This window comes from Budorcas taxicolor, chromosome 8 (assembly GCF_023091745.1).
Source record: "Budorcas taxicolor isolate Tak-1 chromosome 8, Takin1.1, whole genome shotgun sequence".
Lineage (NCBI taxonomy): Eukaryota > Metazoa > Chordata > Mammalia > Artiodactyla > Bovidae > Budorcas > Budorcas taxicolor.
This window is the reverse complement of record NC_068917.1, coordinates 64,016,388-64,032,578: the sequence shown is the minus strand read 5'-3', so window position 1 is coordinate 64,032,578 and position 16,191 is coordinate 64,016,388. Positions and strand designations below refer to the sequence as shown.

The 16,191-nt window shown below is 35.8% G+C and overlaps 1 protein-coding gene across 1 annotated transcript in view; it reads right to left on the bottom strand.

The window, feature by feature from the left end:
• Positions 1 to 15,700, bottom strand: part of ZCCHC7 (zinc finger CCHC-type containing 7) — a 247,885-nt gene extending 232,185 nt beyond the window's left edge. The window contains exons 1-2 of the mRNA XM_052645215.1: positions 15,678 to 15,700; positions 10,092 to 10,722 (exon numbers count right to left, since the gene is read on the bottom strand). Coding sequence (XP_052501175.1) covers positions 10,092 to 10,701 — 610 coding nt within the window. The 5' untranslated portion in view covers positions 10,702 to 10,722; positions 15,678 to 15,700. The remainder of the gene's footprint in view (positions 1 to 10,091; positions 10,723 to 15,677) is intronic.
• Positions 15,701 to 16,191: the final 491 nt, after the last annotated feature.

Here is a 16,191-nt window from a genome sequence, read left to right as displayed (position 1 = left end):
TTATCCCCAGATTTTATATCTCTATCCAGATCTAATGATATCAGATCAAGATCGAAAAACTAAAAAACAAGTCAAATCTATTCTTGTATATGTTAAGTACATCTATATAATTCAAAAAGAAAATGTGACCTTGCACATGCTTGATGCTCAACTAAAATATTCCTTTTTATCAGTAGAATCAACAACAATCTGGCAAGTAACTCAAAATGCTAAAGACTTAACCATGAAAATACCTTTAATTTATAACAAACAATGACTAAGAGATTTTAAAACTTTTGGTTAAAAAGCTTCCAATAAGTCAACATTTTTACTTCAATAAGTGTTAACAACCAAAAGGAAGTTAACAAGAGATTAGTAAATTAACCTGAAATTAAATACAAATTTAGTAAAGTCTTATAAACAAGATCTACTTAAGAGATATAAATTATCTGAGTAGACTTCATTCTACTTCATTCTCCATTTCTGTACTTCTTTTGAAAAATGTTTGACAGTACTCATTTGTGGTTCATATCAACTTTTACCTTCTGACCATACTATCTATAAACTAAACTTATCTTCTTAGATAAGTGATCTCTATAAGTAATAGATTATTTTTAGAGCAAACAGCTATAAGAATTTTATACTTAAGCACTCTTTACCCAGACATCAGGATTCAACTTCATATGACAATTAGTTAAGAATGAAAATCTTGCCATCTGATTTTATGCTTCTGCATTTCAAAACAAACAAACAAAAAAAAAACACCGACCTGTAAATGATTAATATTTTATGGCAAGTAAACATGTTATTTTCTTAAGTAGTTCTCAACAAATTCAGTATGTCTTACATGAAAATCAAATCAGTTTCTATTATAAATGTCAAAAAAAAAAGTAAAATTTCATTATCTCCCTAGGTACTTATCACTGTTGAAAAGCTACTGCAAGTGAATTTAGACTAAAAGTCACAGGTTGACTCTGGAAGAATGCATACCTAAGTTGCTGATCAACAATGAAATCGCAGAAATTAGCGACATACATTCCAAAATGTTACTAAAATCCAACCTAATGTTAAGCTGCCTTAACATTTCTGGGATTTCAAATGAGATTTTCAGTCTGCTGAACAATGGCCATAAAAGGCTTTCAAACTTCACTCCATTCACAAGTAAAGTTGAAATTGAACATTTTTATTTCTTCTCTCCTTAGGACAACTTCACCATGGAACAGTGAATAACACAGTTCAAGTCACTATGCTAATTGGAAATTAAATAAAAAGATGCCCTCACAAAAGTGAAGTGTAAGGTGACATGCTACAACTAGAGGCACAGTCCCACAGCAGCTTTAGGGACTGTGCAGTGCAGGCTCACACAGCTGCAAACACCAGGGAGGGAGTTCTCTGGCGTTCTCAGTCACCAGAACTCTAACATGTGGCCATTTTTCAATTATAAGGCAGAAATTAAACTACACACCAATAAGAAGTATGTCAAATAGCAACCCACTCTTATGAACTATTAAGCCATAAGATCTCTACAAACTATGACTGACTGGTTAGCTGATGAACACAGAAAGAGGGGAAATACCACCTTAAAGAATTGAGGAGTACTGAAAGGAAAGTTTAATTTATTTTCATTTCCAAACTAACAGAATGTGTGCCTTTTACACATTACAAGATGGTAAAGAAGAACACAAGCTACGAGGAGCTGAAGTTATATTTGAATACGTGCTCTACTTTGAACAGCCCTGCACAAAACACACATTTTAAGCAGCTGGTCACGTCCTTTGACTAACCTATGGCATCTGGTCCATCTGAGAAAATTTTTCTATCTGCCATTAAATTGCAATAAAATACCCAATTTTTAAAAGGAAAAGAAAAAGGAGACATACAAGCAAGAAACAAAAAAATACCAGAACAAAATAATAACCAAGAAATCTTCCAACAGCATACGCACAATAGAGGTAGCCTCTAAAAGGGCATGTTATTAAAATATTTAATCATATCTGCCACATATTAAACCATCAATTAAACATGAATGGTATCAAATACAGTTTTAGGGTTCTGAGCTTTGTTCTTCTTCCTTGCATTTAACCTGAACATTAAATCCTATCCATTCTTCAAGACTGAGTTCAAAGGGTTACTATTCAATTCATTCTTGTACTTAGCCTATCTGTTTTCAAAAGTCTCAAACGTTCATCTGGAAATAGCTATGGACTGGGGCATCTCTTGTATTGTAAAAATATATTTAACTTTGGAAATACAGTGAACTTCCTATGTTGTCGTGCAGTTTAAGGTTTCTAAAGGCAGGGACTACACAACAATTCTTGAATCCCAACAACTTAACAGTTTAGTCCCTGTACACTGTAAACATTCAATAAGTAATAACTGGATTAATTTTAAGACTTCAGATTTAGGTTTTAACTAATAGATAATAAAATGTCACCAAATCAAAAAAATTTATTAAAATAAAGTGCCATACTAGAGACATGTTGTTCAAAAGCAATTTGGTTTCACAAAAAAATCTGAGAACTTTTAATTTAAAAAACCAAGTGGAAGCTAAATGCCCCATGCTTGCTATGGTAATAGTGAACTTATCTTGTTACATGAGTTTTGTCAAAATATTTTCCTACTACATTAAGTTAGTCTATCCATTGTTGCGTTTTAGCTTACAACCTTAATGAAATAAAATTTATTATTTTACCAATAAAGGAATTCCATTACCCAAAGTCACAGTTAGTCAACTGTGGAGCTGTAAAAGACCTAGTAACCTCCACCAACTGAGCGCCTATGTCCACTACCTCATTTCAGAAGTAAACCTTAAACTAAGACTTGAGGGATGAGTAGGTATCAGCCAGGCAAGGTAGAAACTGATCCAGGCATATATAAAGACCCAGATCAAATAAAATGTGACATATTCGAAAAACTGAAATTCAAGTAGTTAAACCCCTAGATTCATATTTTAATTACTTATCAAGTCTTAGTTGAGTGCCTAATAAATGCCAGGAATTCAGCAATTGCCTCTAGATAAGTTCTTCAACTTCTGAAATTATATCCACAACTTTTATGTGTGTATTTTTTAAGGGTAAAAGGAACTTAACACAAAAAGTTAAAAGACTTGCTGCACTAAGTCATTAAAAGCCATAATTGTACTTCAATTTCAAGTCATGATTTTTAACTAGAGCTGTGATTTCACTTCAACCTCATGTAGTACTATGTAAAGAACACTATGTATACATTACTCTATACAACTAAATTCACCCTCGGTTTTCTAGGTATACACTATGTGCCATATGCTGATGAACTAAAAGAGTGACATGCCAAATTGTACATACTGAAGGAGTTCTACATTAATGTAAAATTCTATACCATAACAATAACATACACTAGGAACTAAACAGGTTTATTCAACTTTTAAAAATGCTATACTCTTCATTCTTTAAAAGATATTTTCTTTTTAAAATCTGAACCTATTTAAAACTTAAACTAAATCTAAATTTTTCAAAATTATTAAAAGAGAAAGAAACAGTAAAAATGTAAAGCATGCTTCTGAAAGTGGACTTAGACTATCATACATTTTAAATTCATTTAAAAACTGTAACAAGTGTTGTATTCAATTATTTAAAGTTACTACTCATTCACTTCCAAAAAGTATTCATTATATGCCTAATGTGTCCAGCTTAGATCAGTATAGAAGATACAAAAATAGTCCACAGTCCTAGCCTAGAAATGAGAAACATCTTTAGATACTATTATGGACTGATCACCAGGATATACTGTTAAGAGAATAAAAGCAAGGTAGATCAAAGTGTAGATCATATGCTACCATTTACTTATATAAGGGGGAAGGAGGATATGAAGATATTTAAATATTTGCTTATATATTTTTTAATGTAAGGACAAATCATCAATTTCCTCTTAACAGTTACCCCTAAGAGGAAGAGTGGGAACAGGATGAAGAATGGACAGAAAGCAGACTTCTCTAAATATTTTTTACCTAGTCTTGTTGATTTCAATTTAGAACCTTATAATTATTTTACATAATTATGGAACAAACTGAATTCTTTAAAGGTAATACTGGAAAATAACATATGAAAAGCAAAATGAAACAAACAAACCTATCTATATGTCTAGCTGATGGCACAATCACAGGGAGACACCTGAATTTAAACTTCTGGATAACTACTAATTCACAGGAAATACAGGGGACAGTGGAGCATGTTAAACACTATCACAAAACTCAGACTCAGGAAATTTTACAATTTCTACAAATTCTACAATAAACAACTCAGTCAGTACAACAACTAAATTATAAGGAAGGAAAAAAAAACACATAGAAGAAAGAGACAAAGGATGAACCTACAGATTAAAGGACACAAGTTATCACCCAATTATAATAAATAGATCTGATTCAAATAAAGTATAGGGAAAAAAATTAAGAGTCCACCAGGGAAATGTGAAGGCTGGTCATTTAATGATAAAAGAATTATTGGTAATTTCTTTATGTGTGATAATAATGATTGTTTCGTAAAAAGAATAATTTTCTTTCAGAAATACAAATTAAAATGTATGTATGGATGGATACATACATAAATGAATGATATGATATAATGACTGTGATTTGCTTCAAAGGAATATAGGGGCATGGAATTATATATGAGAAAAAATTGGTCATAAGTTGATAATTGTTGAATCTGGTTTATGGAACACTGAAACTATTACAACATTCTACTTCTGTATACCTTAAAATTTCTATAGTAAAAAAAATAAAAATCAACAATAATTTAACAACCACTCCTAGAGCTAGAAAAGTCCCTTTTCTTTAAAGGAAAATAAGTTGGTGATTATTCATGTATAAACTCCTATAGCACTTACCATCATTCAGCTGTCTTATACAGTAATCCTTCCCAAAAGAGAGATTCCTCTCACAAATTAAAAAACATGCTTATTTCCTTTGGTGCATCTTTTCTTAAACCAAGAAACCTGTCTTTCTAGTAAATGCGTAAATCACAGGCTACTCCTATTGGGAATAATAAGTGAAAGTAAAGGGTGAGAATTTTAAAAGGAAGACAAATGACAGAGCAGGTATTGTTCACATAAAGAAAACTTAGCAAAGAGTAAAAAAAAGTAAAGGAAATGAAGTTTACTTCTAAGGTCTAGAAATAAACTCCTATATCCGTCAGTAGAAACAGCTGACAGCCATATGTAACACGTACTGAAGGCCTATGTGTTGGCATGGATTTATTATAAGCAGAGACCTTCATCATAAAGCTGCATATACAGAGGAAGGCTAGACTGAACACACTACCTAAGTGCTATATCCTCAAAGCCTCCTGGAACCCAAGGAAGCTAATCAACAACTTCAAATCAGAAAAGTTAAACATTTAGAGGAAGAATAAAAAGGGAAGAAAATGTCTCCTGGTTGTCTATTACTTGCCTTATTATGTATTCTAATTGTGTATTAAAGCAAAACAAACATTTACACACCTCACTGAAACTGAAGTAATGGGAAAGAGCCTCAAGTTTCCACAGAACAAGAACAGTGCTGTGCTGGTTACTATACATTTAGCAATAGTTAATGAAAAATATGGATCATCAGACCTTCATGTACTACCTCAAATTCACCAATCTTACTTTTTAAAAAGTTTTTCAAGTTTTCAACCACATCTATCCCCAGGATTTGGAAAGACCTAACTCCCATGCTTAAGAAGAGACTTCTGTCAATAACTTAAGCTTATTATATTTTGTCTCTTCATTGAAACACCAACACCACTCAATCAATATTTGAGCAATTAATGGAAAACAAAGTAATATATATGGCAAAAAATTATTCTAAATATTACAAGAAGGCTTCTGAGGCAAAGACTTATCCTCAAGGAGTCATTAATCTCTTCTATCATATTGATATTTCAAATATGCCACAGTTTGGGGAGTTTGGGGAAGAGGGGGAATAGTACACATTGTTGTTGTTTAACAATCATCATCATTTCAAAAGCATGCCAGAATTTCCAAAAACTTTCAATGATATAAAAAAATATCTTCTCTATTTTTGAATGGGCTACTAATGATCAGAAAGGAAAGCACACTCAAAAAGGCATCAGTACTGAATATATTGCCTATTAACTGAAAAACTGGATTATAGCATTTGTAGATCAAGGAAATAAAATAGGGGATATATAAATTTTTTTTAAGAATCTATAAGAGTGAAACAAATTAATTTACAGACTTGCAAAATTTGTTTCCATTTGATTAGAACAGAAAAAAACAAATCCCAGAAACAAAGAGTAGGGGTAAATTGTTTCAATATGGATGGTAGGAACATACATTGAATGTCTGGAATCAAGAATTACTTGGAATTCCTTAGGTCTTGAATCAAATATTTTTACCAAAGTTGCAGAAAAAAGTGACATAAATTTATATACTACATATACATTAAACTTTAAAAGAATGGATACCTCTAAGATGAATCAATTTCTTTAAAAATTGTAAATGGATGAAAACATAAGGAAAATCTTATTTGAAAAAAAAATTCTAAAAAAACATAAGCCAATGTAAGTAATAACTATAAAAAACAAAGACTAGGAGATAAAAACTAAGAAATAACAAAGAGTCTGCCAGTAAATCAAACAGAAATGTGCAACATGACAAGTCATTGTAAAAACCACTGCAGTTAATTGGAACCCTCATATGTATTACTGGTGAGGACATACAATGGCGCAGCCACTGTGGAAAAGTCTGGCAGTTCCTCAAAAACCGAAACATAGAAACATCAATAATCCTATTCCTAGTTTATACCCAAAAGAATACCCAAAACAAGTATTCAAATAAATACTTGTACATGAATGTTCACAGTGGCACTATCCACAACAGCCAACAGGTAGAAACACAAATGTCCACAACAGACAAATGGATAAACAAAATGTAGGTATATACATACAATGGAATATTATTATTTGGCCTTAAAAGAGGAATGAAGTATTGATACATACTACAATATGCATAAGCCTCCAAACATTATGCTAAGTGAAAGATGCCAGACACAAAAGGTCACATACTGGATGATTCTATTTACATAAAATATCCGAAACAGGTAAATCCATAGAGAGAAAGCAGGTTTGTGCTTGTCAGGGTCTGAGGCAGGAGGCTATAAGGTGTGACTATTCAATGGGTGCAGGGTTTCCTTTGGATGTGGTGACAGTATTTGAGGGTTTCCCTTGGATGTGATGAAAATGTTTTAGAACTAGATACAGGTAATGGTTCTACAACACTGTGAATGTGCTGTTGTTGCTAAGTCGCTTCAGTCGTGTCCGACTCTGTGCGACCCCATAGACGGCAGCCCACTAGGCTCCCCCGTCCCTGGGATTCTCCAGGCAAAAATACTGGAGTGGGTTGCCATTTCCTTCTCCAATGCATGAAAGTGAAAAGTCAAAGTGACGACGCTCAGTCCTATCCGACTCTTAGCGACCCCGTGGACTGTAGCCTACCAGGCTCCTCCGTCCATGGGATTTTCCAGGCAAGAGTACTGGAGTGGGTTGCCATTGCCTTCTCCGAATGTGCTAAATGCTTCCAAATTGAACCTTTAAAATAGTTAATTTTATGTTAATTTCACCCCAATAAAAATAAACAAATGTAATACAAATAGTCCCTCTCCAAAATACAGTTAAAGACAGACATGCTTCTTATTGTCTACTTATAACATAAAATACTAAAACTGTTTTCCAGAGATGTCTCTACATACCTAATTACCAACTTCTTTTCTAAAAGCCAAACCTGACAAATCCATCATTCCCTTTCCTCTAGAACCTCATCTCCCTATGGTTCAGCTACTCTTAACCTCATCCTCACCACCCATATCAATCCCTGACATTTTGCCTTGAGAAACTCTAGTCCCAGTATGAACCACCACCCAGTTAACCTGCTCCTCTTTCTGTGGAAAGATGAACTTTCTTTTCAATTTATCAAGCTTTTCAGTACATAAATATGAAATAACAATAAGATACCCAAATGGAAATATTCAGCATGGGGGACACAGAGAATTTGAATTCAAGAAAAGTGGCAGATCATCATGAACACATTAGTACTTGATGAAACTAGGTGTCACCTTAGGGGAAAGCAATTTAGAGAAAGGATAGGCTAAATGCTTGTTCTGATGTTCTGCAAAGTTTTGCCTAACCCTGGATCATTCCCTAGATATTATTGGGAAAAGTTATGAAATCCTTCAAAATGAGTTCATTACAAGCTCAAATTGTTTTAATTTTGCTTGAACTCTACTTCTAAGCAATTCTTTTATTCTCTTACTGTTGAATTGTTAGTGCAGTGATTTCCAATCTATGGGCTTTAGACTCCTGGGGAGCTGCAGAATTAGTTATCACAACAGATAGCAGCAGTATGCATTATATAAGGCCATATACATGAGAAATGGGCCTTACATACTATTTTTCAAATGTGCAGACAATGTTGTGGTTAATAAAATACAAAGTCATGTATGAGTGTACTGAATAGCTTTTTGCTAACAAGCATTTTCTCAATTAACAGGTATTAAAAATATAACTATAGTCATGTGTGGGGCGGGGAGGGTCCACAAATTCTGAAGTTTAAAGAAGTTGTCATCTTCAAAATATTGGGATCCACTGCCTGAGAGTACTCCCCATAGCACCAAAACATCCTTCCCACACTCTAAGCCTGTAAGTACCCTGACCCACTTCCACTTTCATTTTCCCAAGAAAATCAAACACATCTTCATATAGTCCCTCATTTATCTCAATCCATCTGAATTTATTCTTTTCCACTTCTATGAATACTTGATAATTTAGCAATTAAATATCTTTCTAAGACTAATTCAGACATACATACATACCTGATCCCTTCTCTGACTTACCTCCCCTATTCCAATCCACCAAATAGGTTTAATCTCTCCTTCTTCAAGAAATTTCCCCTTCTACCTAAAAACATTATCAAACCTCTCTTTTCCCTGATAAAACTTTACCTGATTCTGCTCTATGTTCTACCTACTAGTCTATCTCTTCTTCCTTTTGCTATCAAATTCTCAGAGCTGGCCTCCTAAAGCCTGAGCTAGACACCTGTTTTTTAAGATTCTGTTGAAATAGCCATCTCATTTCTTCAGGTATCATGGCTGCTCTCTTAAACAAGGGCAAAATTAAGTAGTTAGGAAGTAGGTTTCCTATGGATTGGAAACCTAAAATATTTCCCATCTGACTCCTTAAAAAAAAAAAAATGTGTTAATCTCTGGGGCTTCAAAGCATCATTTATATTCAATATCATCATTTTCCTCTGAGAACAAGAGGGTGCCATTAAAGGTTTTGGAGCAGCAATACACTTAAGACTTTAATACTGAGCAAAGGGTATTTGAAGACTACTGATTTAACAGTGTACAGGGAGGATGTAAAAGATCATTTAAGAAAATATTGCAAGAGACTATGCATTACACATAAAGGGAGAAAAATGAAAGGGACTTTTTAACAGGATAAGCATCAATACTAGCTTACTACATGTGACAGAGGAAACAAAACTAACACCAAAATTTCAATTCTCCATGATGTGGCTCTCAGAATCTACATTCTCTTCTACAGTCTACTGTAGACTTACAGCTCTTCATAGTTCCTACATTACTGATTGTAGAGTTCCCAAAATCTTAATACTAATTCCGTATCTTCTATGTACCAGGCATTCCACATGCTTGCTATATGCCTATCTCCTGAGAAAGCAAATCATTGAGCAAAAGGCAGAACCAAGAGAGTTGGCCAATGAGAGCATAGAGCCAATGTCAGAGGTGGATGGAGTACTCACCTGTGGTACCAAGCAGAGAGAGAGGGGAACTAAGACTGCACGTCCAGAACTGGCTCTAGCCAAACAGGAAGAAACAGTTATGAATTTGCTTACAGCAGAAGCAGAGTGTCTTTGATATCCTGACATACTCTTTCTGATGTTCAGACAGACCACCATTAAAGTAGATTGGTAAGAAAGTCTCATGAGAAACAAGCCAAAAAACAAGACAAAAAGGTGAGGAATTAAATGGAACAGACCCTAACGGTCTTTTGTCTAGGAAAAGCAGTCTTCCTCATTAAAGACGATACTACTTTTCAAATGGCCAATATGATACTAACCTTCATTAACAGACTTTTCACATCCCACAAGATTGAGAAGGATATCGTCATCTTTATCATCAACTTCACATCCCAGCAGCATCCAGCTTTCCACATTATCACTTTCTGAAATGGTGCTCTCTTCCTCTTCACTTGAACTGACTTCTATAATCATGACCTCCTGGATTGTACCCGATCTCTCTCCAGGGTTAGACTTCTCAATATCCCTCTTGCACTTCTTATCTGCTAAATCATTAGAATGAAGAGAAGCAGGAGAACCTTGGGTCTTGTCTTTTGCATGGACTCTAAAATTCTTTCTTTCACATCTATAAATACTATCTTCATCAGACAGTGTGATGACCTCTGACCCATCTGACAGTTGGATGACCTCACTATCTGAAAGGACAATTAAATTCTTTTGATTTGGTTTACTACTGAATGATTCAGAATTCCCAGAGTTCCTCTCTTCATGTTCTTCCTCCCTCATGACATTATCAAGGTCTTGGGCATAATGAACTTGGCTGTAGAGCTGAAATTCCACCTCACTGTCAACACTCAGTTCACTAGATGACTCTTCACGATAAAGCTCATCTTCATATGCTTCTATGGTCTCATAACCACCAAACATCATGGAAAGCAGTAAACCTTGATGCTGTAAAAAAGAAAGTCACACAAAGAACATATTTTAACAGCTCAGATCATGCCTGTATAGTGCATAACAATCACCTCTTAGATCTAACTTTTGTGAAGGTCATCAGTTTTCTCAATGACATATTAAAAAAGACTTTTCTCTTAGGGTAGTACCATTTTTCAAAGCTTTCTAAATTCTGTTATGACCCACTCTAATAATGCCCATCCCTCCCAAATGAAAATTACCACTAACAACAGAATTACAATTATATAATATTAATGGAAATGTTGTATTTCACAAGTATGTTAGAAAGAAAAAACAGGCTGAGATCCACTGTTTCAGACACCCATCATTTTTTTTTCCAAAATGCTAAAAATCACAAAAATATTTTAGGTCATTTTCACTACTATCCCATCCATTCATCATCTTTTCCCTGGTTCTGTATCCATCTTTTCAGGTACACATTCTCACACAGGATATTACTTCAATTATAACTGAAATCTACAAAGGACATAATTATCTTATTTACTGCCTTGGTATATATTTTTATTCTCAATTTAAAAATTAATCCTATGGCTTCCTGATCTTTCACCAAAAGAATACATAAAAATATCTAATAGGGAGTTCCCTGGCAATCCAGCGGTTAGGATTTAGCTCTTTCACTACCGTAGGCTCAGGTTCAATCCCTGGTGGGGGAACTAAGACCCCACAAGCCACACGGTGCAGCTAAAAATTTTAAAAATATGATAAACCTAGTTTGTTTCTGTGCTATCTATAGAGATATGTATGAAATACAAACTAATCAAAGACCTAAAATTGAGGTAAAACTCAGCTTTAGGAGCACTTTACTTTCCTACTGTAAGTATGTTAAATCCTGCTCATCTCTCAATTCAGTTTAAATATTATTGATACTTCTTCAGAGAAGCTTTCCTTGACCCACCAGGCTAAACTGTCTCGCCCTTAAACATTTCCACATCATTTCAAAACATTCACATTTCTAATTACTAATACAATGTAAATTTCCCACAAGCACAGAGCACACACCCCAGGAGGGCAGGAACTATATGCACTTTATTAAACAAGGGATCCCCAAAGCCACACAGAGTAACTGGCATTTATCAAGGTTTCTATCAATGGCTGTTGACTAATGATTGAATATATGAATAATATCATCAGGAATTTGTTTTAAAGCTCTAATAAATCTAATATGTGCCTTCTGCTAGTGCTCAGTCATGTCTGCCTCTTTGCAGCCCCATTGACTGTAGCCTGCCACGTTCCTCTGTCCACAGGATTTTCCAGGCAAGTAAGTATACTGGAGTGGGTTGCCATGCCCTCCTGCAGAGGATCTTCCCAATCACAGGAAGCCTGTGTCTCCTGCACTGACAGGCAGACTGTTCACCACTGAGCCACCTGGGAAGCCCTTAATATGTGTCTAAGATATGAACATTATGGTGAGATGAATTTTGTAGTTGTCTCCAACTATTTCAAGGATTCTTACATTATCAACCAAAAATCTACACAGATGTTTTGATTAGCTACTAATGGAACACTAATCAAAATGAAAGTGCTGGGGAAAAACCCTTTTTTGTTAAAAAATCATGGACAGTATAGAGAACAATTAACAATGATAATTTATCCTTTCTACTCTGCTTTTAGCTACAAAGTATTTGGAAACACTAGTTGTTTTCTTAGCTCTCTGCCCAAAATGTCAGGGTACTTTTGGTGATACAACCTGCTGATTTCAAGAATCAAATGAACAAGAGGAAAAAATGTACTACACCCATGCTGGACTTTCTTGTTTTACAGAAACAAACAAACTTTTGCTGTACACCTTAAACCTTTACAATGTTGTGTGTCAATTGTATCTCAATAAAGCTGGGGTGGGGGTGGGGGGAGGATGATCGAAAGTTCTGAGTCAACAATACTATTCAGCATATTTGAGGGCTAATCAGAGTGTAAATCTTACACTTTCTAATCACACACAAAAAAGGCAAATATGTGAGGTGATGGATGTGTTTGTTAATTAACCTTAATGCAATAATCATTTCACAATATATACATACATCAAATCACTATGTTGTACACTTTAAACATACACAATGTTATTTGTCAATTTATCTCAGTAAAGTTGGGGGGACCCAAACTCTCTATGCCTTTTTTTTTTCTTCTAAAAGGTACAATATATCTGTTCCCTTCTTGCACTGCCCTTCAGGTTGCTATGCGGTTGTTGTCATACAAGTTGAATGTGGCTGTCTGAATGATAATGCTCATAGCATTTATCAGTTCATATTGAAATGTTAGCCTCAGAGGAATTCAAATAAAAGATGAATCCTCTCCTTTTTATTTAATAGGTAAATTAATTCTAAAAGAAGTCAAAGGAATTATGCTTCCTTCAAAATCCTCACTGGATCCATCCTGAGGATCCAGTGTGGACTTAAGATAAAACATAATTCCAGTGCAGCACAGAAAAAATTAAAGAGCTAAATTACAGAGTTACAAATTTGTACTACTCTGGAGCCATCCCAAAGGAAAGGGATTAAGAATAAATAGAGCCATAGGCACACCTGTGAATGTATGCCAAAAATAAACTACAGAAATAAAAACAGACTTCCTTGGGTCTAAGGGTTTATCTCTTTTCCTGAAATGTAGAAAATGAATTTAACAATTTAGCCCCTATGGCCTTTAAGAGGATTTTGTACCTTCTGTACTGAAAACTGTGCTCAGCATAACCTGCTCTTCTATTTATGTAGCTTATATTTGCCAGAGTAAAGGTTTGCCTGAGGCTGTGTTGGTTTATGTTACTACCTTAATTACACTCAAATGCATTAATTTTCTTTTTTTATGTATACTCAGAGGACAAATATGAAAAAGCATACATGTTTCTAACTTAATTTAGAAGGACTTCTCGGCTTTTTGATTATTGTATACAATTCTCAGGCATACTTAACTAGATAACAAAGTCCCTATGAGAGTCACAAAATTTTAAATCTGGAAGAGACTTTTCAGAGTATCTCATACAATCTTCTCAATTTATATATAAGGAAACTTAGGTCCAAAGAAATAAAGAGGCCTATCCAAAGTTATTTACCTGGTTAAGAAACACATTTCCCTGATTCTCAACCAAATGTTCACTAACATTAAAAAATTAACAATTTCAAATAAAGATTAAAAAAAAATTCCTTCAAAGCTATATATGCATTGGTTTTAACACCTAAATTTATCTCACAAATATCCACTTTATTTCCCAGTAGAGTTTAAAAACTATGAAAGAGGCATTTTAACTGGAAAGAAAAGCATACATTGTCAGTTTACTATCCAAGAACATCCCAAGTTTGTATTCAGACAATAAATAGCAATGCCACAAGCAAAAAAGATGGCTCTTACATAAGAGAATAACTGCAAAGCCTCTCGCCATTCAAAAGTAGGAGCAGTATTCATTCACTGAAATTTTTTAAACTAGACAACTTAAAGCTTATTTAAGCTTTCAGATTTTACTGTACTATCTTTAAAACCAACATTTCTACTCTTACAGTCTACTAACTGGTCACTTCAGTCTTGTTATTTCTTTTCAAAGAACTTTTAGCCTATGTTTCTTTTTGATGAGATGTTATCCATCTCAAGGAAATTTAAATGAAATTCACATCTTGATTTTAAGCCTAGCTTTCATTAGAACATGATCAATAGTTTAATTTCAACTTAAAATTTCTGACTTACTCTTAGTGAGCTATCCTGACAGTGACAGATTTGAAACACTACTGACTCTAGTATTATATTTTCTGTCCACTCTTCAAATAAGATTTTCACTAGGAAGTAAATCAAACTGAGATAGCGAACCCGAATGTGGGAAACAATGGTCACAAAAAAATCAGAATACAAGAGGTTGGTAGGAGAAAATATTGCTTAATTTATTCAGACAAGTCCAGCTGTTCCTGACATAAAGTCTTTACAGAATAACTAATTTTATCACAACACTTTCTTCACCCTCAGCCTTTTTACTTATGCTACACAGTATCTTAATCTTTGAAGCTATTTTACAACCCTCACTTTCATGTCTTCCTTGGTTAATTCAGCACTCTCAGATTCTCTTGAAAGCAGCCATAGTGAACTGTCCTCAAAGCACAATACTGTCTGAAATACACACAGCCTAAATATTTAAAACCTAAAGAGTTTTCGAAGAGACCTGAAAGTCATTAAATTGAACGCTCTCATTTTATACACAGAGAAACAGACCCTGAGAAGCTTATTTATTCATTGAGCCTTAAAGATCTCCTAATTCTATCCTGTAATCTGAAATAAAGGTAAATACACGCTAGAAAAGATTTCTAAGAATTTTAGAGTCACCAGTTGTGGAGCCGCCCCTGGAACTCAGGCCTACTGCCTCTCACTCAGCCAGTTTTCCCACAACACCTGCAGCTCCTAAAGTTTAAGTTAACTGCCGGCTCCCAGGATGTGAAGGATAAAAGGAAGGCATCGGCGAATACAGCGCAGGTCTCCTTGTTTCACATGCGGGAAGGGGCCCAATCCTCGAAATTTTCCTGTCCCAACAGCTACAGTTGCTGCTTCTGACAGCTGAGGTTGGACTTGGTCCAGGACTGTTCGGTTCTCAAAAGCCGACCTCTCTTCGCGTTTAATTGACAGAACAGCTTTCCTAAAAGAGGAATCTCTGGGGGTTGTGGAGGTAAAGTAGGCAGGAACGCCACTCCCCACCAAGGCCACGGGCGCTCAGCCATTTCTGAACCACAACCACAGGCCTCGGAGCGGCAGAGAGAGGCGGACACCACAGCGGGTCCGCGGAGTCGCGTGGCGCATAGCTCGACTGAGAGGCCACGAGACGAGCCCCGCCACGAGTGAGGGAAAAACGGGGACACGGAGGCCGGCGAGGAGACACGCGCTAGTTCCACAGCCTAGCGGGGAGGCGGAGGGCGGGCAGGGGCACCCCGGCCATGGACACCTTGGGGTCCGTCACACATACTCACTGCCGCGGCTGCGACCAGGAAGCACCAACCAGGAACCAAAACGCGTAGAGGGACGGGGAGGGGCGAAGACAAATGAGGTAAGGAAACGGCGTCCGCGCGGACCCACGAGGAGGGAAGGCACTTCCGGTGAAAACAGAGCTCCTGGAAGTCGTCTTCTGTCCCCGCCCACTCCTCGCCTCCAGTAGACGTGCGTAATAACTATTAACCCTTTGCCTTCCCCGCATATAGTCTTTTATTTGTTTGCCTTTATTTGTTTGCTCAGGACTTGCCTGAGCACGTGAAAGAAACGGCTTCTTTCACAAGTATCTAGGCTGAATCTGTGTTAGGGAATAGCATGTTTGAAGGACCTGCACAGGTGATATGCTACTTACCGAGCCAAATCTGAGAGAGTTAGCACTTTCCGTGCTGGAGATAAACACTACATCTCCCATGATGCTCCAGGGCGAGGTTTAGACCAGGCTCCGCCTTCTCCCAGATCTCAGGGGACACCCTCCTTGTGCCACGTGGCGCGGGA